The sequence below is a fragment of the Mastomys coucha genome, unplaced genomic scaffold (assembly GCF_008632895.1).
Source record: "Mastomys coucha isolate ucsf_1 unplaced genomic scaffold, UCSF_Mcou_1 pScaffold21, whole genome shotgun sequence".
Lineage (NCBI taxonomy): Eukaryota > Metazoa > Chordata > Mammalia > Rodentia > Muridae > Mastomys > Mastomys coucha.
Genome location: NW_022196904.1, coordinates 90,079,607 through 90,097,074, shown reverse-complemented (window position 1 = coordinate 90,097,074; position 17,468 = coordinate 90,079,607). Strand labels below are relative to the sequence as shown.

The 17,468-nt window shown below is 36.6% G+C and overlaps 2 protein-coding genes across 3 annotated transcripts in view; one reads left to right on the top strand and one right to left on the bottom strand.

The window, feature by feature from the left end:
* Fchsd2 (FCH and double SH3 domains 2) overlaps nucleotides 1-17,468 on the bottom strand; it is a 184,679-nt gene that overhangs the window by 136,046 nt on the left and 31,165 nt on the right. For both annotated transcript variants that reach the window (XM_031387572.1, XM_031387573.1), the window contains exon 3: nucleotides 15,477-15,522. In XM_031387572.1, coding sequence (XP_031243432.1) covers nucleotides 15,477-15,522 — 46 coding nt within the window. The remainder of the gene's footprint in view (nucleotides 1-15,476; nucleotides 15,523-17,468) is intronic.
* On the top strand, nucleotides 8,573-9,126 carry LOC116102663 (calmodulin-like). Its single transcript, XM_031387574.1, has one exon. The coding sequence runs from the start codon at nucleotides 8,588-8,590 to the stop codon at nucleotides 9,035-9,037; it is 450 nt and encodes a 149-aa protein (XP_031243434.1). The 5' UTR covers nucleotides 8,573-8,587; the 3' UTR covers nucleotides 9,038-9,126.

Genomic DNA, 17,468 nt, shown 5'->3' with positions numbered 1-17,468 from the left:
TATTCTTCAGAATTCCATGGTTTTTTTTTTCTTTTTGGTTTTTTGAGACAGAGATTCTCTGTGTAGCCATGGCTGGCCTTGACCTCAGAGACCCACCTGCCTCTGCCTCCTAGTGCTGAGATTAAAGGTATATGCCATCACTGCCCATCCAGAATTCCACTTTTAACAGTTAAATTTTCTAATGCATAAAATCTAAAAATATCTAAAATAGGTTTCAGGCAAGGAATTGAGCCAAACAGCTAAGAGGGCCTCAATGTATATGAATTGATGTACCATCGTGTTCCACAGTAATTAACACTGATTGTCATAGGCATAGGGTCTTTCTGACCTGATCATTACTGACCTGATCAAATTGTTCCTCGTGACTTGTCATGTTGCTAACATAAAGTTTTGACCAAGCAAATATATTTTTGTCTCATTCTATAGTCATTTAGATATATACTCATACTACTTGATTACAAACTATTTAGAGATAATCAATTTTTATCTACTCTTAAATATTAACTTAAGAAACCATGTGCTCATATTTATTAAACACGCACTGAATTGTAATGTTTAAGCTAATAAAAAACCATTTGCTTGAATAAATAACATTTGTTAATATTTCATTAAAAACAAGCGTCTTGTGTCAGTGTTTGATTCATTTTTGTTAGTTTTATGAAAATTAAGAGCATAATTCTGCTAAATTACATGAAGTATTTTTTAAAATGATGAAAGGTAAGTCACTATATAGATCACAGAACTGGATCCAAAAAAAAGAAGAGTTTTACAAACTACTTAAATCAAAGTTTGGGTCAGGAAAGATGGCTTACCAGGTAAATGCATTTTCTGTACAAACCTGATAACCGAGTTTGATCCATAAAACCCATGTGCCCAAGTTAGAGTTTCTATTGCTGTGACAAAACACTGTGACCAAAAACAACTTGGAGAGTAAAGAGTTTATTTCTACTTATAACTCTCGGGTCACATTCTATTGCTAAGGGAAGTCGGAGCAGGAACTCAAGGCAGAAACTGAAGCAAAAGCCATGGAGGAATGTTGTGTACCTGCTTGCTCCTCACACATACATACATGTGCCCAGAATGGCCCCACCCACCATGAGATGGGCTCTCCTGCGTCAATCATAACTTGCCAGTAAACCAATCTGATAGGGCATTCTCTCAGCTGAAGTTCCCAATGACAGAAGCCTTTGTAAAAGTGACAAAAATGAAACAAAACAAAACAACCACACAACTAACCAAGCCACCATGACATTGGACAGCTGACTCCTATAAATGACTTCCACATTCACACACATATCATACACACATATACATACAAACATACAATAAATTTTTAAAAAATAAATATATATTTTATTAAAATGATTAATGTATAAGAATATTAAGGAGTAATTTACACTATAGGAACAACTATTGTTCTCAATTTTTGGTAAAAAACAGCTAAAATTATTTTACATTTTATGTATGTGAAATCTTCTGCCTGCATATATGTATGTGCATTTCCGGTATGCCTGGTGCCCTCAGAGGTCAGAAGAGGACATGAGATCCTCTGACTAGAATTACAGATGGCTGTACAGCACCATGGGGTTGCTGGAAATAGAACCCGTGCTTTTAACTGATGAGCCCTCTCTCTAGACCTCCATAAAGACACACTTTTTAACACATTTCTCCAATTTAGAGTAACATCAATATCTACTCTAAATGTTAATATCTACAGGGAGAAAGCATCCTTCATTTCTCACACACCCAGTACTATAAGGCATCAAGTACTACACTAAGTATTAGAAAAGTTCATAAGCAAAATGGAATCCTGCATGCCAGGACTTTACATGTATAGAGTACAGCACAATCACTTACACAGGATGTTTCTTAGGAAGTGTTATAGTCCCTTCTTTTTTGAATTGTTTTTTATTTTATATATATAGGTGTTTTGTCTGCATGTATGACTGTGCACCATGTGAAACAGTCAGAAGAGAGCATCAGATCACTCGGGATGGGCTTTATAAAAATAGTTGTAAGCTGCCGTGTGGGTGCAGGGAAACAGATCTAGGTCCTTTTAAACACTGAGAAATCTCTAAAGCTCCTGGTCCTGTCTTAATAACAATAACAATAACAACAACAACAATAATAATAAAACCAATAAATGGGTAGATGGATAGATGGACAGGATACTAGTGTCTATTGGCAATGACCTTATTTGCTGGGAGGGCACTAAAGCTGTAATAATTTAGTGGCTTTGTTTGTTTAATCTGCTTGAAGCTATTAATAGACAAGAATGGGTGTTCTCATCATTCTGAATCTCTAGATAAAATTGTGAAGTCCCTGAAACTTACATGAGAAATTTCTGGTGTTTCCTTTCAGCTATTAAACAATCTCAGGGGAATAAAATGGTACAGTTTAGTTTAGATTCCAATCTCTGATTAAAATAAGAAATACAAACAAACACCAAAATTATATAGAATTTAGGATTTGGAAAAGGTAGATAGATAATTAGAGTATGACTAGTTCTTACTTACTCAGAAATTACAAAGTTAAACTGTGATAGGAAGAAGAAAAACTATAAATATGAACGACTGACTCATTAGAAACTGACCCCTGTAGTCTACAGAGTGACAGAGGAAAAGAAGTCAGGTTTTTAACCAGACACTAAGGCTCAGACTGTACCAGGACCACTTTTCTGAATCTACATCTTCAATTTTAAAGTGAGATAATAGGCCAGATCTGATAGTGTCGGTGTAATGATTTTAAATACAATAGTGGTGAAGAGCTGCCTCTGAGGTTAAGAATATACACTGCTCTTTTGTTTTTTGTTTGTTTGTTTGTTTTGTTTTGTTTTTTGAGACAGGGTTTCTCTGTATAGCCCTGGCTGTCCTGGAACTCACTCTGTAGACCAGGCTGGCCTCGAACTCAGAAATCCACCTGCCTCTGCCTCCCAAGTGCTGGGATTAAAGGCGTGCACCACCATTTCCTGGCTACACTGCTCTTAGAGAGGACATGAGTGCAGTTCCCAATACCTATATCAGACAGTTCATAACTGCCTGGAATTTCAGCTCCAATGAACCCAATTGCAGCTGGGGACACCTATATACCTAATTAAAAATAAAACATTAAAAAATAAGTTTTGGGGCTGGAGAGTTTGCTCAGAAGTTAAAAACACTTAGTGCTTTTAAAGGTCCCAGGTTTGATTTTCAGCACCTACATAGTTGCCCATAATCATCTGTAACTCCAGTTCCAGGGCACCTCATGGCCTCTTCTAGCCTCCTTGGGTACCAGGCAAACATGTGATTTACATACATATGTGCAGGCAAAATACTCATACACAAAACAAAATAAATCTTGCTGGATGGTGTACATACCTTTAATCCCAGCACTCAGGAAGCAGAGACAGGCAGAACTTTCTGAGTTCAAGGCCAACCTACTCTACATAGTTTCAGTGAAGTCAGAGATATGTAGCGAGACTCGATCTCAAAAAATAAAATAATATTAATCTTTAAAAAAAAAACAGGAGAGGCACTAGGAGAAGAGGGTAAAGAGGAAACTGTAGCAGTGATATAAAAAATACTTAAAATAAAACTATACAAAAATAATAAAAATAAACAAAAAAATAAATAAAATAATGGTATATCTACTCCAATAATTTGATCACCACCATTAATTTAGTAGTTAGTATCTTTTCAGTCACATAGTACAGGTAGCTTACACTTAAGAAATTCAAACTGATAATCTAGATATGAAAATCATACTGAGTTATATATTGGCTCCACAGAGCTGCTAAAAGAAAGCTCCATTAATGGGTGTTTTCAAGACAAGAAAAATGTCTGCTTTCCCAGTTCCAGAGATTAGAAGTCTGAACCTGCAGCCTTCTTTGTGAATGAGAGATCTGTTTGGGCATCTTTATTGGCACACAATGGGGGATAGCCAGTTATCCTTGGCACTCCTCCTTCACAGACTCATCACTCCAGTTTCTGTCTCTATCTTCATTCTGTGAATCTCTATTTATGAATGTCCCCACTAAGGACCCCAGTCACTGGATTAGGGTCAGCCTACTCTAGCCCATCTGCAAAGTTACTCTTCCAAACAAGGTCACATTCCCATGTTCTGCTACACGTAGTTTAGGGTCCCACTACCAACCCACTACAAGACCTTACTTGCTTTCATGAATGCATAAAATGATTTAAAATGAAGTCACCCCTAAACTAATGCATTTGAAAAGAACTATTTGACCTGAGGTCTTTACTTATCTCGCTATACATTTTGACTCCTATTACTGAAGCTTCTAATTTGTAACTGTAGTAAGAAAACATGAAGTGTATATAAAGATACACAGTACATAAAGCCAAATTGCTTCTATGTCTTAATTGAAATTATAAAATAATCAAAATGATCAAGAAAGACTCTGTAAGGAAAAAGGTATTAGCCAATCATAGCATCACTTTAGGACAATGAAACTGAGATACATTGTTCCATAGGAATATGTAGGCAATATATAAAGAAAATACTTGATTAAGAAAATATCTGAAGCCCAGCACAGTGACTCACACCTTTAATCACAGCACTCAGGCTCTATGAGTTCAAAGCCAGTTTGATCTACAGATCGAATTCCAGGACAACCTGGACTGTTACAGAGAAACCCTGTCTTGAAAAACAAAACAAAACAAAAGAGAACATCTGAACTAGTCGTATAAGAAAGCAGTTAAACTGTATTATCAGTTAAGCACAGCCTGGCCTTTGTGATCATCCCTACCCTCACATGGACAGTCCAAAGTCACACTGGACATATGCAAGATATTCTGGGGAAGAAAGGGTGTTCAATAACATAGGCTGGGCTCTGGACACAGGGCATTTTCATTTACCCATTCACTTTCAAGTGTTCAGTTATACAGCAGCGTTTTAATGAACCTGTTGAGTTCATTTCTGGATTAAATAGCACTTTAATTGAACCCTGACAAGATAAATATGTGGCTTTAAAAGAGGCCAAAAGAAACACTGACTAAAGTAAATATTAATAATCCAAATAAAACCAATTAGCAAAACTGTTACTTTGCTACAAACAACTTATCAGTAGCAAAATAAAGTAGACCTAATGACCATCTGATAAAATCTGACAATAAATAAAACTAAGTATTCATACTTAAAAAATTAGAGGATCACAGCAGGAAGTCATTAAAAGATAGAGATAATATATTTCATTCTTTAAAGATTTTTTTCTTAAGCTTCATATACAGATTATAATATTTACAATATATTAGTACATAGGAAATTATATAACTTAGAAATAAAAAATGTTTCTATCACTTTAAAATCTTCATTAACAGGATAAGCAATCAAAATACGGGTGCTAGGAGTATACAGCTCAGCAGTACAATAATTGCCCTGAACATGCAAGGCTGAGTTTAATTTCCAAAACCACAAAAAGGAGGAGGAGGAAGAAGAGGAGGAAGAGGAGGAGGAGGAGGAGGAGGAGTAAGAGGAGGAGGAGGGAAAAGGAGTTGATGGGGAAACAAAGTGGGGAGGAGAAGTCAATCCTTACTCAGATAATCCTACAAATGACAGGAAGAAACATCTGTTAAAAACAATGAACTCTGAACTCAGAAAGAGCAAATACTGTGATTCAATTTTATGTAAAAATATCCAAAATGGGGAAATATATAGACAGAAAGTAGATGAGATATATCAAGGGGAGAGAAAAGAAAGAGTGGGGAATTATCTAACACATACAGATTCTGTTTGAAGTAATATTGATATTCTGAAAATGATAATGATAGTTGTTCAATGCTATAAAACATTCACGGAACAATGCCCAAATGATAAATTTTGTCACATAAACATTTCACCATCATTTTAAAATTTAGGTCATGAGCTCTTTCCTCCCAAATAACCCTTGTCAAATTCACTTGTCAATTTATATTATATGCCTTTTAAACAGTTTGATCCATGAGCTTACTTACAGAGTACCTTGAGGCAGCTAATTATTATTTCCCAAGTTAATATGAATAGATTGTGTGCCCTTTCATTTTACTATCTTCTCCTAATAAAATGATAAAACTGAGCTTCTGGACTCAAAATCATAAGTATCAGTGCTCTCATAAGAGCACACAAAGAGATAGATTCCTGCTGGACATGGTGGCAAAGGTCTTTAATCCCCACACTTGGGAGGCAGAGGCAGGCCCATCTCAGAGGGGCAAGGAGAGGGGGAGGGACAGAAAGAGACAGAGGGATTTTAAAACTGGTGTGTCTGTCTTTATCTCTCTCTGTCTCTATATCCCTAATTTTTTTCAAAAATTACTTTTTGTCTCCCAAGATTCTCAAATTCATCTATAATCAACAGTGAAGGGAAAAAACCATAACTATGGCAAATTTGTTTCTTCAACTTTGTTCAGCACTTCAGAGTTCGAGTGTTAATTATAAATGATAGAACAATTTGGTTTTTCCGTATTTTATTACCATTATTAGAATTAATAATTTTTAAAACCTGAAACTATATTTTTATTCATTGAATAAACATTCAGCAAACATTTAACAGTATAATAGAACAGTAAATGATATGCTATATACAAGAAGTATGACTAGGGCACATTAGAGAGTTTTCAAATACAGAGCAGCAGACGATATCCCTAAGGCAAGATGACACTTGATCTGCATCTTGAATGGTACAACCAAACTACTTAGGGAAATGCAGAAGTGTCTTTGTAATACACACATACACAAATGAACATAACTAAAAAGCAGACACAGGGTCTCACTATATAGCCCTGGCCAAACAGTAAGTCAACACATAGACCAGGCCAGCCTGAAATTCAGAGATCTTCCTTCCTATGGCTCCCAAATGCAATGATTAAAGGTATGTACCATCATACCTCAATATAACTTAAAATAAAAATATATATATACACACATATATATGTACATATGTATGTATGTGTGTGTATATATGCACACACATATATACATGTATATGTGTGTATATACATATACATATATACATATGTGTGTATATACATATATGTGTGTATGTATATACATACATACACATACACACATACATATATACATATATACATACATACATACATATGGGCTGGAGAGATGGCTCAGAGGTTAATAGCATTGGCTGCTTTTCCAGAGGTCCTGAGTTCAATTCCCAGCAACCACATGGTGGCTCACAACCATCTATAATGAGGTCTGGTGCCCCCTTTTGGTGTACAGGCATACATGCAGGCAAAAAATACATGAAACACATAAAACTAAAAATAAGTAGACATAACTAGTAGAATACCTAATAAAAAGGTTTTCCAACAGAGAAATTTGGGGATGGCTTCAGTAGTCTTCAAGATTTATATTTGGGGAGCTGGAGACATGGCTAAGGGATTAAGAACACTTGCTGCTTTTCCAGAAAGGACTTGGGTTTGGTTCCTAAACCCACATGGCAGCCTACAACTATTATTAGCTCCATTTCCAGGGGGTCTGATACCCCTTTCTGGCCTCCACAGGCACCGGGCACATGGTACACATATGGTGCACAGGAAAAACATCCATACACATAAAATAAAAATAAATAAATCTTAGAAAAAATACTTTTAACAAAATTTATTAGTTATATAATTCTTCCATAACAGCTGTTCTTGTCTCATTTTCAAGTTGAATAATCACTTATATCTTAATTTTTAGATTACCTAACAGCCAGAAGTGTAATTTCTACTCAGTTTCCATAGACCTTACAATATCCATCACTAAGGCTCCATAGAACGTAATAAAATAGTTGGGCATGATGACTCATACCTATTATTCCACCCTTGGGGAAACAGAGAGACTACTGGAAATATGAAAGCAACCTGGGCTACACACTGAATTGGGCCAGCCTGAGCTACACTAAGAGGCCTTGTCTCAAAAATAAATAAAATAAGTGAAATTTCCTGGTTGTACTCATTTTTAAATTAACTGTTGTTAACTGTTTAACACTTTAAAAATTCTGGCAATCTAAAAACAATGACTCTCTGTCCACAATGATGAAAACTCGTGGACACAGAACAGACAGGTTTACCTCTCTCTCAAATAATCCCAACTAACAGAAGAATTCTTCATATAATAACCAAATGTTGTAACCAACTTTGCTTCTCAGAAATCCTACCCTAAAGTCAGTTCTACCTTATTTCTATCAAGAGCAATTACCTCTAGAAGCCAAGCTCCTGTTCTGTGTTCCTGCAAGAGTCACCCAGAATTTTTTGTTATTTATTTTTTTTTATTTTTTAATGAATGCAAATGTTACCATTAGTTCAAAGGTAAGCCTCAATAAAAATAATGTCATTCGAGGAAGCAGTTTTAAATGTGTTTAATTATACCAGATTAGATTATTTAGGAAACTGACACACTATTCATATTGTCATTTCTGCTTCTTTCTCACCATTGTGTCTGTCAAACATGATTTCCTAAGAATTCATAATTTAGCTAAGACATCTTTTTGTCATTTCAATAATTTAAAAATGAAGAGAAAAAAAAACAGAAAAAAAAAGGTTTGTGGGGGTCCGAGTGGAGTGAACAAGTCGAGTGGTTCTCTGATCAAGTCTCAGAAACCTGTAGCCCTTGTAGCATGGCTGACCAACTGACCGAAAAGCAGATTGCAGAGTTCAAAGAAGCTTTCTCATTATTTGACAAGGACAGGGATGGGACAATAACAACGAAGGAATTGGGGATAGTGATGAGGTCCCTGGGACAGAATCCCACAGAAGTAGAGCTGCAGGACATGGTCAAGGAAGTAGATTTGGATAGTAATGGCACAGTTGACTTCCCCGAATTTCTGACAATGATGGCAAGAAAACTGAAAGACACAGACAGTGAAGAAGAAATTAGAGAAGCATTCCGTGTGTTCTATAAGGATAGCAATGGGTATATTAGTATAGCAGATCTCCACCACGTGATGGCAAACCTTGGAGAGAAGTTAACAGATGAAGAGGTTGATGAAATGGTCAGGGAAGCAGACATTGATGGGGACGGTCAGGTAAACTATGAAGAGTTTGTACAAATGATGACAGCGAAGTGAAGACACTGTATAGAATGTGTTAAATTTCTTGTACAAAATTGCTTATTTGCCTTTTCTTTGTTAGTAACTTATCTGTAAAAGGTTTCCCCGTCTATCAAATATGTATGTACAGTAATTAGGACTTCATTCCTCTGTGTTTTGTTCCCTTGTTTGTTCCCTTACTGTCACTGTCTTTCAACCTTATTTTAGAAAACTGATCAAGTAACATGTTGCATATGACTTACTCTGGATATATCTAGCCCTTCTGCACTCAAAACTTAGATGAGTTGGTCAAATGAGAGAACATCTGGGTTATGTCTTTTTTAAAGTAGCTTTTAGGAACTGTCAGCATGTTGTTGTTGAAGTGTGGAGTTGTAATTCTGTGTGGACTGTGAACAGTCAACAATATGTACTTAAAAGTTGCACTTTTGCAAAACAGGTATTTTATCCAGGTATTAGGACACTATTTTTTTTTTTTTTTTGTACTGCCGGTATTGCACCAGAAACATTTTCTTTTACTGTTACCTGCTTTTTAAACTTTATTTAGCCACTTAAAGAAAATCTGCTTACGGCACAATTTACCTCAAATCCATTCCAAGTAGTATATTTGTTTTCCAATAAAAAAATTACAATTAAAAAAAAAAGATTTGTAGGGCTATGGGTATAGTTGAGTTGGTAGAGTGCTTGCCTAACATGCACCAAGCTCTGTGGCTGCAATCCTCATCAAGGCATGAACCAGGCATGCTGGGGCACGTGCCTGCAATCCCAGTGCTAAGGTAGAAGAAGGAGGTGCAGCGTTCAAGGTCATCCTTGGCTATACAGTGAGTTGGAAGCCAGCCTCAATCTATCTTAGTTAGCTATATTAGAGAGAAGACTACACAACTGAAACCTATATAGAGGTGAGATAAAAGAAATTAAAACAAACAAACAAAAAAACCAAACAGGTTTTGATCAATTAGAGCAAGAGACTCAAACTCAATTCATAGAATCAAATAACGAGTGAAAACACACCCAGACTAATATGCCTAATAAAAAAGAAAGCCGCTGACACCATGCTGCCTTTCACTGAGCTCCAGTCCAAGAAGGGGGTTCAGTAATGAGGTACTCATAGCCTGGCTTGTATAAAGTGGATCGCCAGCAAATCCACGGGTGCTAAAACACACAAAAAACAGCTGGCTACAAAAGTTACTCACAGGAATGCCTCCTATACTTCAGGGTGAAGAAACCTCATCACTACAGGCCGAGTACTGTGCCACTCCCTGGATTCAGCTGCATTCAGAAGCCCACTACACTTGGTTCAGAAGCTCTCCTTCCAACATCTGGTGTGAGAAATTGCTCAGGACTTCAAAACATATCTGTGGTTCCAGCGTTTTATTGGCGCTGTGTAAGGAGGCAAGTGAAGGTTTATCTAGGTGGACTTTTTAAAGATACCAATCTATTATGCCAAAAGATATCCAGCCAGCAAGCTGCAGACACAGAGAACTTACATAAGAGCCCACTATGAGAGGAAACATTTCATTTTCAAAAAAAAAAAGTTTTCCTCTTCTTTCTGTTTTCAGTAGTTCTAAATGTTAGTTACTTTTTCCATGGAATTAAAAGGTATCTCAGTATATGACTGTGAATGGAAAAAACAAGGGACAGAAATTGAGTATTGACAGTTTTTCTGTTCTCATTTGTGTGTTATTTTTTAATACAAATGCAAGATATAAATGCAACATACTAATGCAAGTCAAAATGTTTCAGTGAAGGCGTGTCAACAGTTCAAATTTATGACAATTATAAATAAACTTATTAGATTTTTCTGGGGAAAAAGGAGCAAGAAATTAAAAGCATAAAAATTAAAATAAACATTGAAACATAGTGGCACATACTGTTAGTCCTAACAGTTGGAATTTAGGGCAGGAGAAACATGAGTTCCAGGTCAGCTTGGGCTACATATTGCGAGCCTGTATTTAAAACAAATAGGAGGGAAGGGAGAGAGGAGGAAACCGGGCACGAGATCTAGAAGAGTTTCAAAACCATAGCTCTGGCCTAAATTCTTCCCTCTTTCTACTCCTATTTTATGCTGGCCTAACCACTAAATTCATTAATAGGAACAGGTTCTGGAGAAAAAAAGGAATAGAAGTTGAATAAGCAATTATTTTTACGCATTTCTTTGAAAAATATGCTACAGAACAACCATGAAAAGATGAAAGTTTAGCAAATCTATTTGCCCAGAAAGAGCAAATTTTCTCACATCTCCAATTTCCTCTTTTAGCACAGCTTTACAACTTTAAAAATTAAACTATATAAAATTAGTCAGACAATCTTACTTAAACGAAAGTTAGTCTGTTCCTTTCAATTGTATTTCTAACACTTACGAAAGCCAAAAAACCAAAAATATAATAAAGTCATTTTTAAGAGCATCAACATAAATATAAAAGTAACTTCCTCAACTCTGTTCTGATGGGCTTTCTGCCATAGTAGTTACTTTGTCTCCTTAGTCACAGAATGAGATGGAAGAAAAATAAGGCTTCAAGTATATAGTTTCCCTAATAGCACAGAAAAGCTAACTGCATAAAGCTGAACTGACTACACTTTAAGCCTCTATATAGATGGAATTTGCCAAAGAGAATTCCTACCCCCCTCCCCCCCACACCCCATATATATATATATATATATTTATAATTATCAGGTACCATGCTCAATTGTTGGGTAAATTTATTTCTTAAAAGAATAAAAATAGTTTAAAAAAAAAAAGCTTTAGGTGTCAGAGGGTGATATTACAGGGTAACCGCCAGCATGAATATGTTTATTCTGTTTGTCCTTCAGTAAGGAGCCGCCCTTAAAAGTCCACAATCTTTTCCTGTTCGTTCTCTCCAACCACAATAACCTTTTGTATCCTTCCTTCACTAGCAACATTCTGCCAAAGACTACAGGAAGTACATTAATACACAGAAGTTGCCTGTAGCAATTTCAGCTTGAGTACTGCAAATGAATTTACAAACACTTTAGTGACTAGCTATCTTCAAGCTAGACTCGATTTTACCCTAAGATTTAGTGCTACTTGGCCATCTTTTAGGGTTACTTTATTTGCAGTGATCCATTTGTTATGTTAGTATAAACATACATGCGAGTCATCTGTTATTTCTGAAGAATTACAAAGGGAATTTCATAAACCATGCTTAAAAATAAAACATTAATACTCCTGTAGGAAACTGAAACTGCCATACAACCCGAATGGGTTCACCACTCAAATTCCATTAAGTGTAAATTAAATGAGTCAGCAACATTTCTCTTTCTTTTTTTTTTAATTCTTAACACTCCTCTAAAGATATATTACAAGTACTGCATGTGCTTGAAGGAACATCTTTCAAATTGATATCAAATAATCTATCTCAAGTGTAAATGACTTTACACATACATACACACAACCATATATTTGAAAGATTCTCATTCTATAGTACATGCTCTCCTGAAACTCATCACAAGCCTCCAAAGTACTGAAATTATATGCATACCTGTCTGCTTCTTCTTTTAATAAACAATTTGCATTTCATTTGAAAATTTAAGGCAAAAATGAAACAGGTTTCACAAAAGATTAGCCAAGTAGCAGTGAAGCCCAAAGACCTCACCTATTCTCCCAGACAGAACTTGGCTTTTTAAAATATTGTAGTGTTAGAGTGACTTCTATACGTCCTCTGAATCTCATGAGTGCTCAATCTTTTTGGCAATCAATCTTTTATATAGAGTATGCCAGTTTACTATTAAAAATCCGTAAGTGACATTAAAGAATAGACATTTGACCAAAATGCCATGTTAGTGGCTTTGAATAGAAAGAATTTTTAGTATAGTTGACTGGAAAACTACATATAATCCATAGAAAGAAGTGCAAGAACTACACCCACTCCCTTTGTGAGCATTGTTATATCCATAGTATCTAGAAATGTATTTGGGTTTTTTTGGTCAATATATGAAAAGATTTTTAAATAAACATGTAATTTTAAGATAGTATATCATTAGCTTAAGAATGTAGCAAAGTGATGGAATTTGCGTAGCATTATTAGGCCCTGGGTTCAATCCCTAGTACCATAACATGATAAAATGAAACAGAATAATACTAAAAACAATGAAATGGGCCGAGCATGGCAACATGTGTCTTAAATCCCAGCACTTGGGAAGCAGAGGCAGAAGGATCTCTAAATTAGAAGTCAGTCTATACTACACGCAAGGTCCAGGTCTACCAGAAATATACTGGGAGACTCTATCTCAAAGAAAGAAAAAGGAATTAAAATTGATACATCGGGGGAAGGGGACAAATATGTATGAACGTGAAGCCTTTTACTTTATATGTTAAACTAAAATTTTTAAATAAATTTTTAAAGAACAGGTAAAGTAATAAAAACAATAAGTTCAAAACATAAATTAGAATTCCTCTTTTTTTCCTTTTTCTTTCCTTCTTTTATCTTTTCTTTTTCTTTCGGCAAAGGAGATCAAAGTCTTTACACATACTGGGCAAATACTCTGAGCTATGTTAGCAGCCACCATTTTATTCACTTATCTTTTGTGTGTAAAGAGATAGGGGAGTGTGTGTGTGTGTGTGTGTGTGTGTGCCCATTTGCATGTGCGTGTGTGTGTGTGAGAGAGAGAGAGAGACAGACAGACAGACAGACAAACAGACAGACAGACAGACAGACGGTGAGAGAGGGAGAGTGAGAGAGAGAGGAGATATGAGTATCTGTGGAGATCAGAGGACTATCTCAAGTGTCAGTCTTCAAATTCTACCTTGTTTAAGACACAGTCTCTTCTTAGTTGTGGCCATCCATGTATTTCTAGGATTGCTGCCAGTGTGTGTCTGGCAATTCTCTTATTCAGCTCCCATCCCACTCAAGATTGCAGATGCGTGCTACTACATCCGGCTTATATGTGGGTTCTGAGGATCCCAGATCATCACTTTCATACAACAAGAAATTACTCCCTGCACCACCTTTTTAACCCAATCTTCCTATTTAGAGAACATACCAACAATAAATAACAGCTAAAACCATGAAGCTCCCAAAATGAACCATTACATAGTACAATGACAGAAAGAGGTAGTATCACAGGAAACTCTCACAATAATGGCAAATGACGACATTTTCAACTAATTTTTAAATGTTTATATGTAGGCACTGGAGAGATAGCTCAGTGGTTAAGAGCACTGGATGCTCTTTCACAGGACCCAAGTTTAATACCCAGCACCCACAACTGTCTATAACGAGTTCATAACTGTATATAACTAGAGTCCTAGAGGATCTGATGCCCCCTCAGCTTTCATAGACACCAGGCACACACATAATACACAGAATTACAAGAAGGCAAAACACTAGCACACAAAATAAAAGTAAAATTTAAAATTTACATGTATATATATGTGTGTGTGTATAATAGCTAAACATATATGCCTTTTAAAAATATTTAATAGCTTTAACCAAAAATAAATGCTAAAATTAAGACAAATTTTATTTGATTTTTCTCTAAGCTTTGCCAAACATTTCAATGTAATGAAATTTCATATTTCCGGAACAGGAGCAAAATATGGCACAACAAAAAGTAGAAGAAACAATTTTGGAAGATGTAAGAATCTATCATTATTCTTGGAGATTCAACCATAAAAACTGAACCATATACATGGAATTTTCTAACCTACCACAGCCACCAAACAAATCATAAAATCTTGTTAGGCTCAATAACACATATGTAGCAATATTGCTACATAATCCTGACTCTAGAGTTTAGATCCCTGGTGTCCATGTAACTATGGGGCCAGCATGGTGGTCCACCTGTAATCTTAGCACTCTGAGGTGCAGACACAGGATCCCTAAGCAAGCTGTCTAGCTAGACTAACTCTGCCAGCCCTGGTTCAAGTGAGAAACCTCATCTACGATTTTCTTTATTATAAGAAGCAATGGGACTTACTTTAAATTTTAAATGGATCAAAGTGGGTGAATTATCTAGACCTACACAATGAGACCTTGTCTCAAAAATAAAACAAAACAAAATTAACTTTGGTAGGACCTGGTGACACACAGCTTTAATCCCAGCACTCAAGAGGCAGAGGCAAGCAGAACCCTGTGAGTTTGAAGCCAGACTATTCTATACAGACAACTTAGGGTCAGTCAGGATGACTTGGTTAGAGCTTGTCTTTTTGTCTTTTTGTCTTTTTTAAAAAAGGAATCAGACATGGTGGTGGCCCACATTCCAGAACCCTGGAAGCAGAGGCAGATAAATCTCTAAGCTCTAGGCCAGCCTGCTCTACAAAGAAAATTTCAGAGCAGCCAAGCCATAGAGAAACCTTGTGCTAAACAACCAAAAGAAACAAAAATTTTTTTAAAGGAAACCAAAGGTTAGATGATCAGAAGTGGGCAGGCAGCCGAAGAAGATTCCAAGGTTCTCTTTGACAGGAGATATGATCATAAGCCAAAAAGAAGCATACACTCACCTGTGCATACTCTCTTTCAATAGCAGCCTTCTTCTGACTGAAAGTCCTAGAAATACAAACAAAAATTAATCACCAGCAGTAGAACTTTAAAACCCCATGTAAATTTATCAACACAGCTTTAAATACTGCCCAGTAAGATATATTGGGGGTGGGGGGGGATGTATTCCTCTTTATGAGCTCAGGAACAAAGGAAACCATACCAGCACAGTCTACAGTTTTTCAAAACAGTTACAGTAACAAGTACAAGGCCCCTGGAAGCTGTGATGTAAGAATATACTTTCTGTACATGCATTTTTTCAGATTCTATGGCTCATATGCTCATATTTTAATACTTATGGCTTTAATACATATTTTATACTTTAAGATGTATGCATATAGTCCCAACTACTCAGGAACCAGAGGCAGGAGAACTGCCGAAAAGTTTAGAATTAGCTTAGGTAATATAGCAAAATCCCTGTCTCTGTAATAATAATAATAATAATAATAATAATAATAATAATAAGCCAGGCAGTGGTGGCGCATGCCTTTAATCCCAGCACTTGGGAGGCAGAGGCAGGCGAATTTCTGAGTTCAAGGCCAGACTGGTCTACAGAGTGAGTTCCAGGACAGCCAGGGCTACACAGAGAAACCCTGTCTCAAAAAAAATAAAAAATAAAAATAAAATAATAAAGCAAAGAAGTACCCAAACAAACGAACAATCCAACTAAAATGGCCAATAACGATGAAAACAAAATTCTGTGATTAAATAGCTCCAAGGCTGGGGAGACAGCTCAATGGTAAAATACTTAACACTCTGTCTAATGACCCGAGTTCAGATCCCTAGAACCTACATACAAGCTGTGCAATAACACATGTGCATCTATAATCACAGCATACCCATACTGGAAAACAAGAGGACAAACGAAAATCACCAGAAGTTTTCAGGCCCACTAGCCTAGTATACCCAGCAGTGATCAAAACAGAGACTGTCTAAAGTAGGGTGGAAAATGTGAACCAAGACCTAAGTTGTCCTCTGACTTTCACACAAGCACAATGGCACATATGCATCCAGCCAGAGTCAGACAGACAGACACAGATACACACATTTACACACCATAAAATGGATGGATGGATGGATGGATGGATGGATGGATGGATGGACCAATGGATCAATGAATGGATGGAAAGACAAACAGACACACAGACATACACATTCATAAAATATATTCGACAATTTGACAAAATTCTATATACTTTCATGATTAACAGTGTTAGATGAAAAAAGAAAAACTTTTTAGATTATTTATTTTATTTGTATGAGTGTTTTACCTACATGTATGTGTGTGTACCCTATTTGTATCTGGTACTTGTGGAGGTCAGAAGAAGGCTCTGGAACAACTGGAACTAAAGGTACAGATGGCTATGAGCTGCCATGTGAGTGCTGGGCATCAAATTTTGGTCCTTTACAAGAGTAACAGTACTGTTAACCACTGAGCTAATTCTCCAGCCCAGGTGGTATAATCTTACATGGAGAAAGTCTGAACAATTACATAAAATATCTATTAGAACTAGAATATGAATTCAGGGAAACAGTGAAATACAAAGTTAACAAATTCAGTTATATTTCTACATAACATGATCAATACTTAAAGGAAATGAACACAAAGTTCACTAAGAAAAGTATCAAGCCGGTCTCTCTCGGCTGGTGTCCTAAGCAGACCTTGGGCGTAAGCTCTGCAGCCAGTCGTTCAACACCCAGAAGAAGCTCTACTCCTATGTGCTCTGACCTGCCTAGAATCAGAGGTGAGGAGGACCCAACATCTGTCCCAACATTGGGAGTAACTGGGACCAGCGGGACCAGGCACATAGGAACTCCACCAGCCCAGTGGCTCTGGTTCCTTCCAGTCTCTCTGAGCTAGTGTCCTGAGCAGACCTTGGGCGCAAGCTCCACAGCCAGTCCCACAACACCCAAAGGAAGCTCCACTCCCAGGTGCTCTAACAAGCCCAGGATCC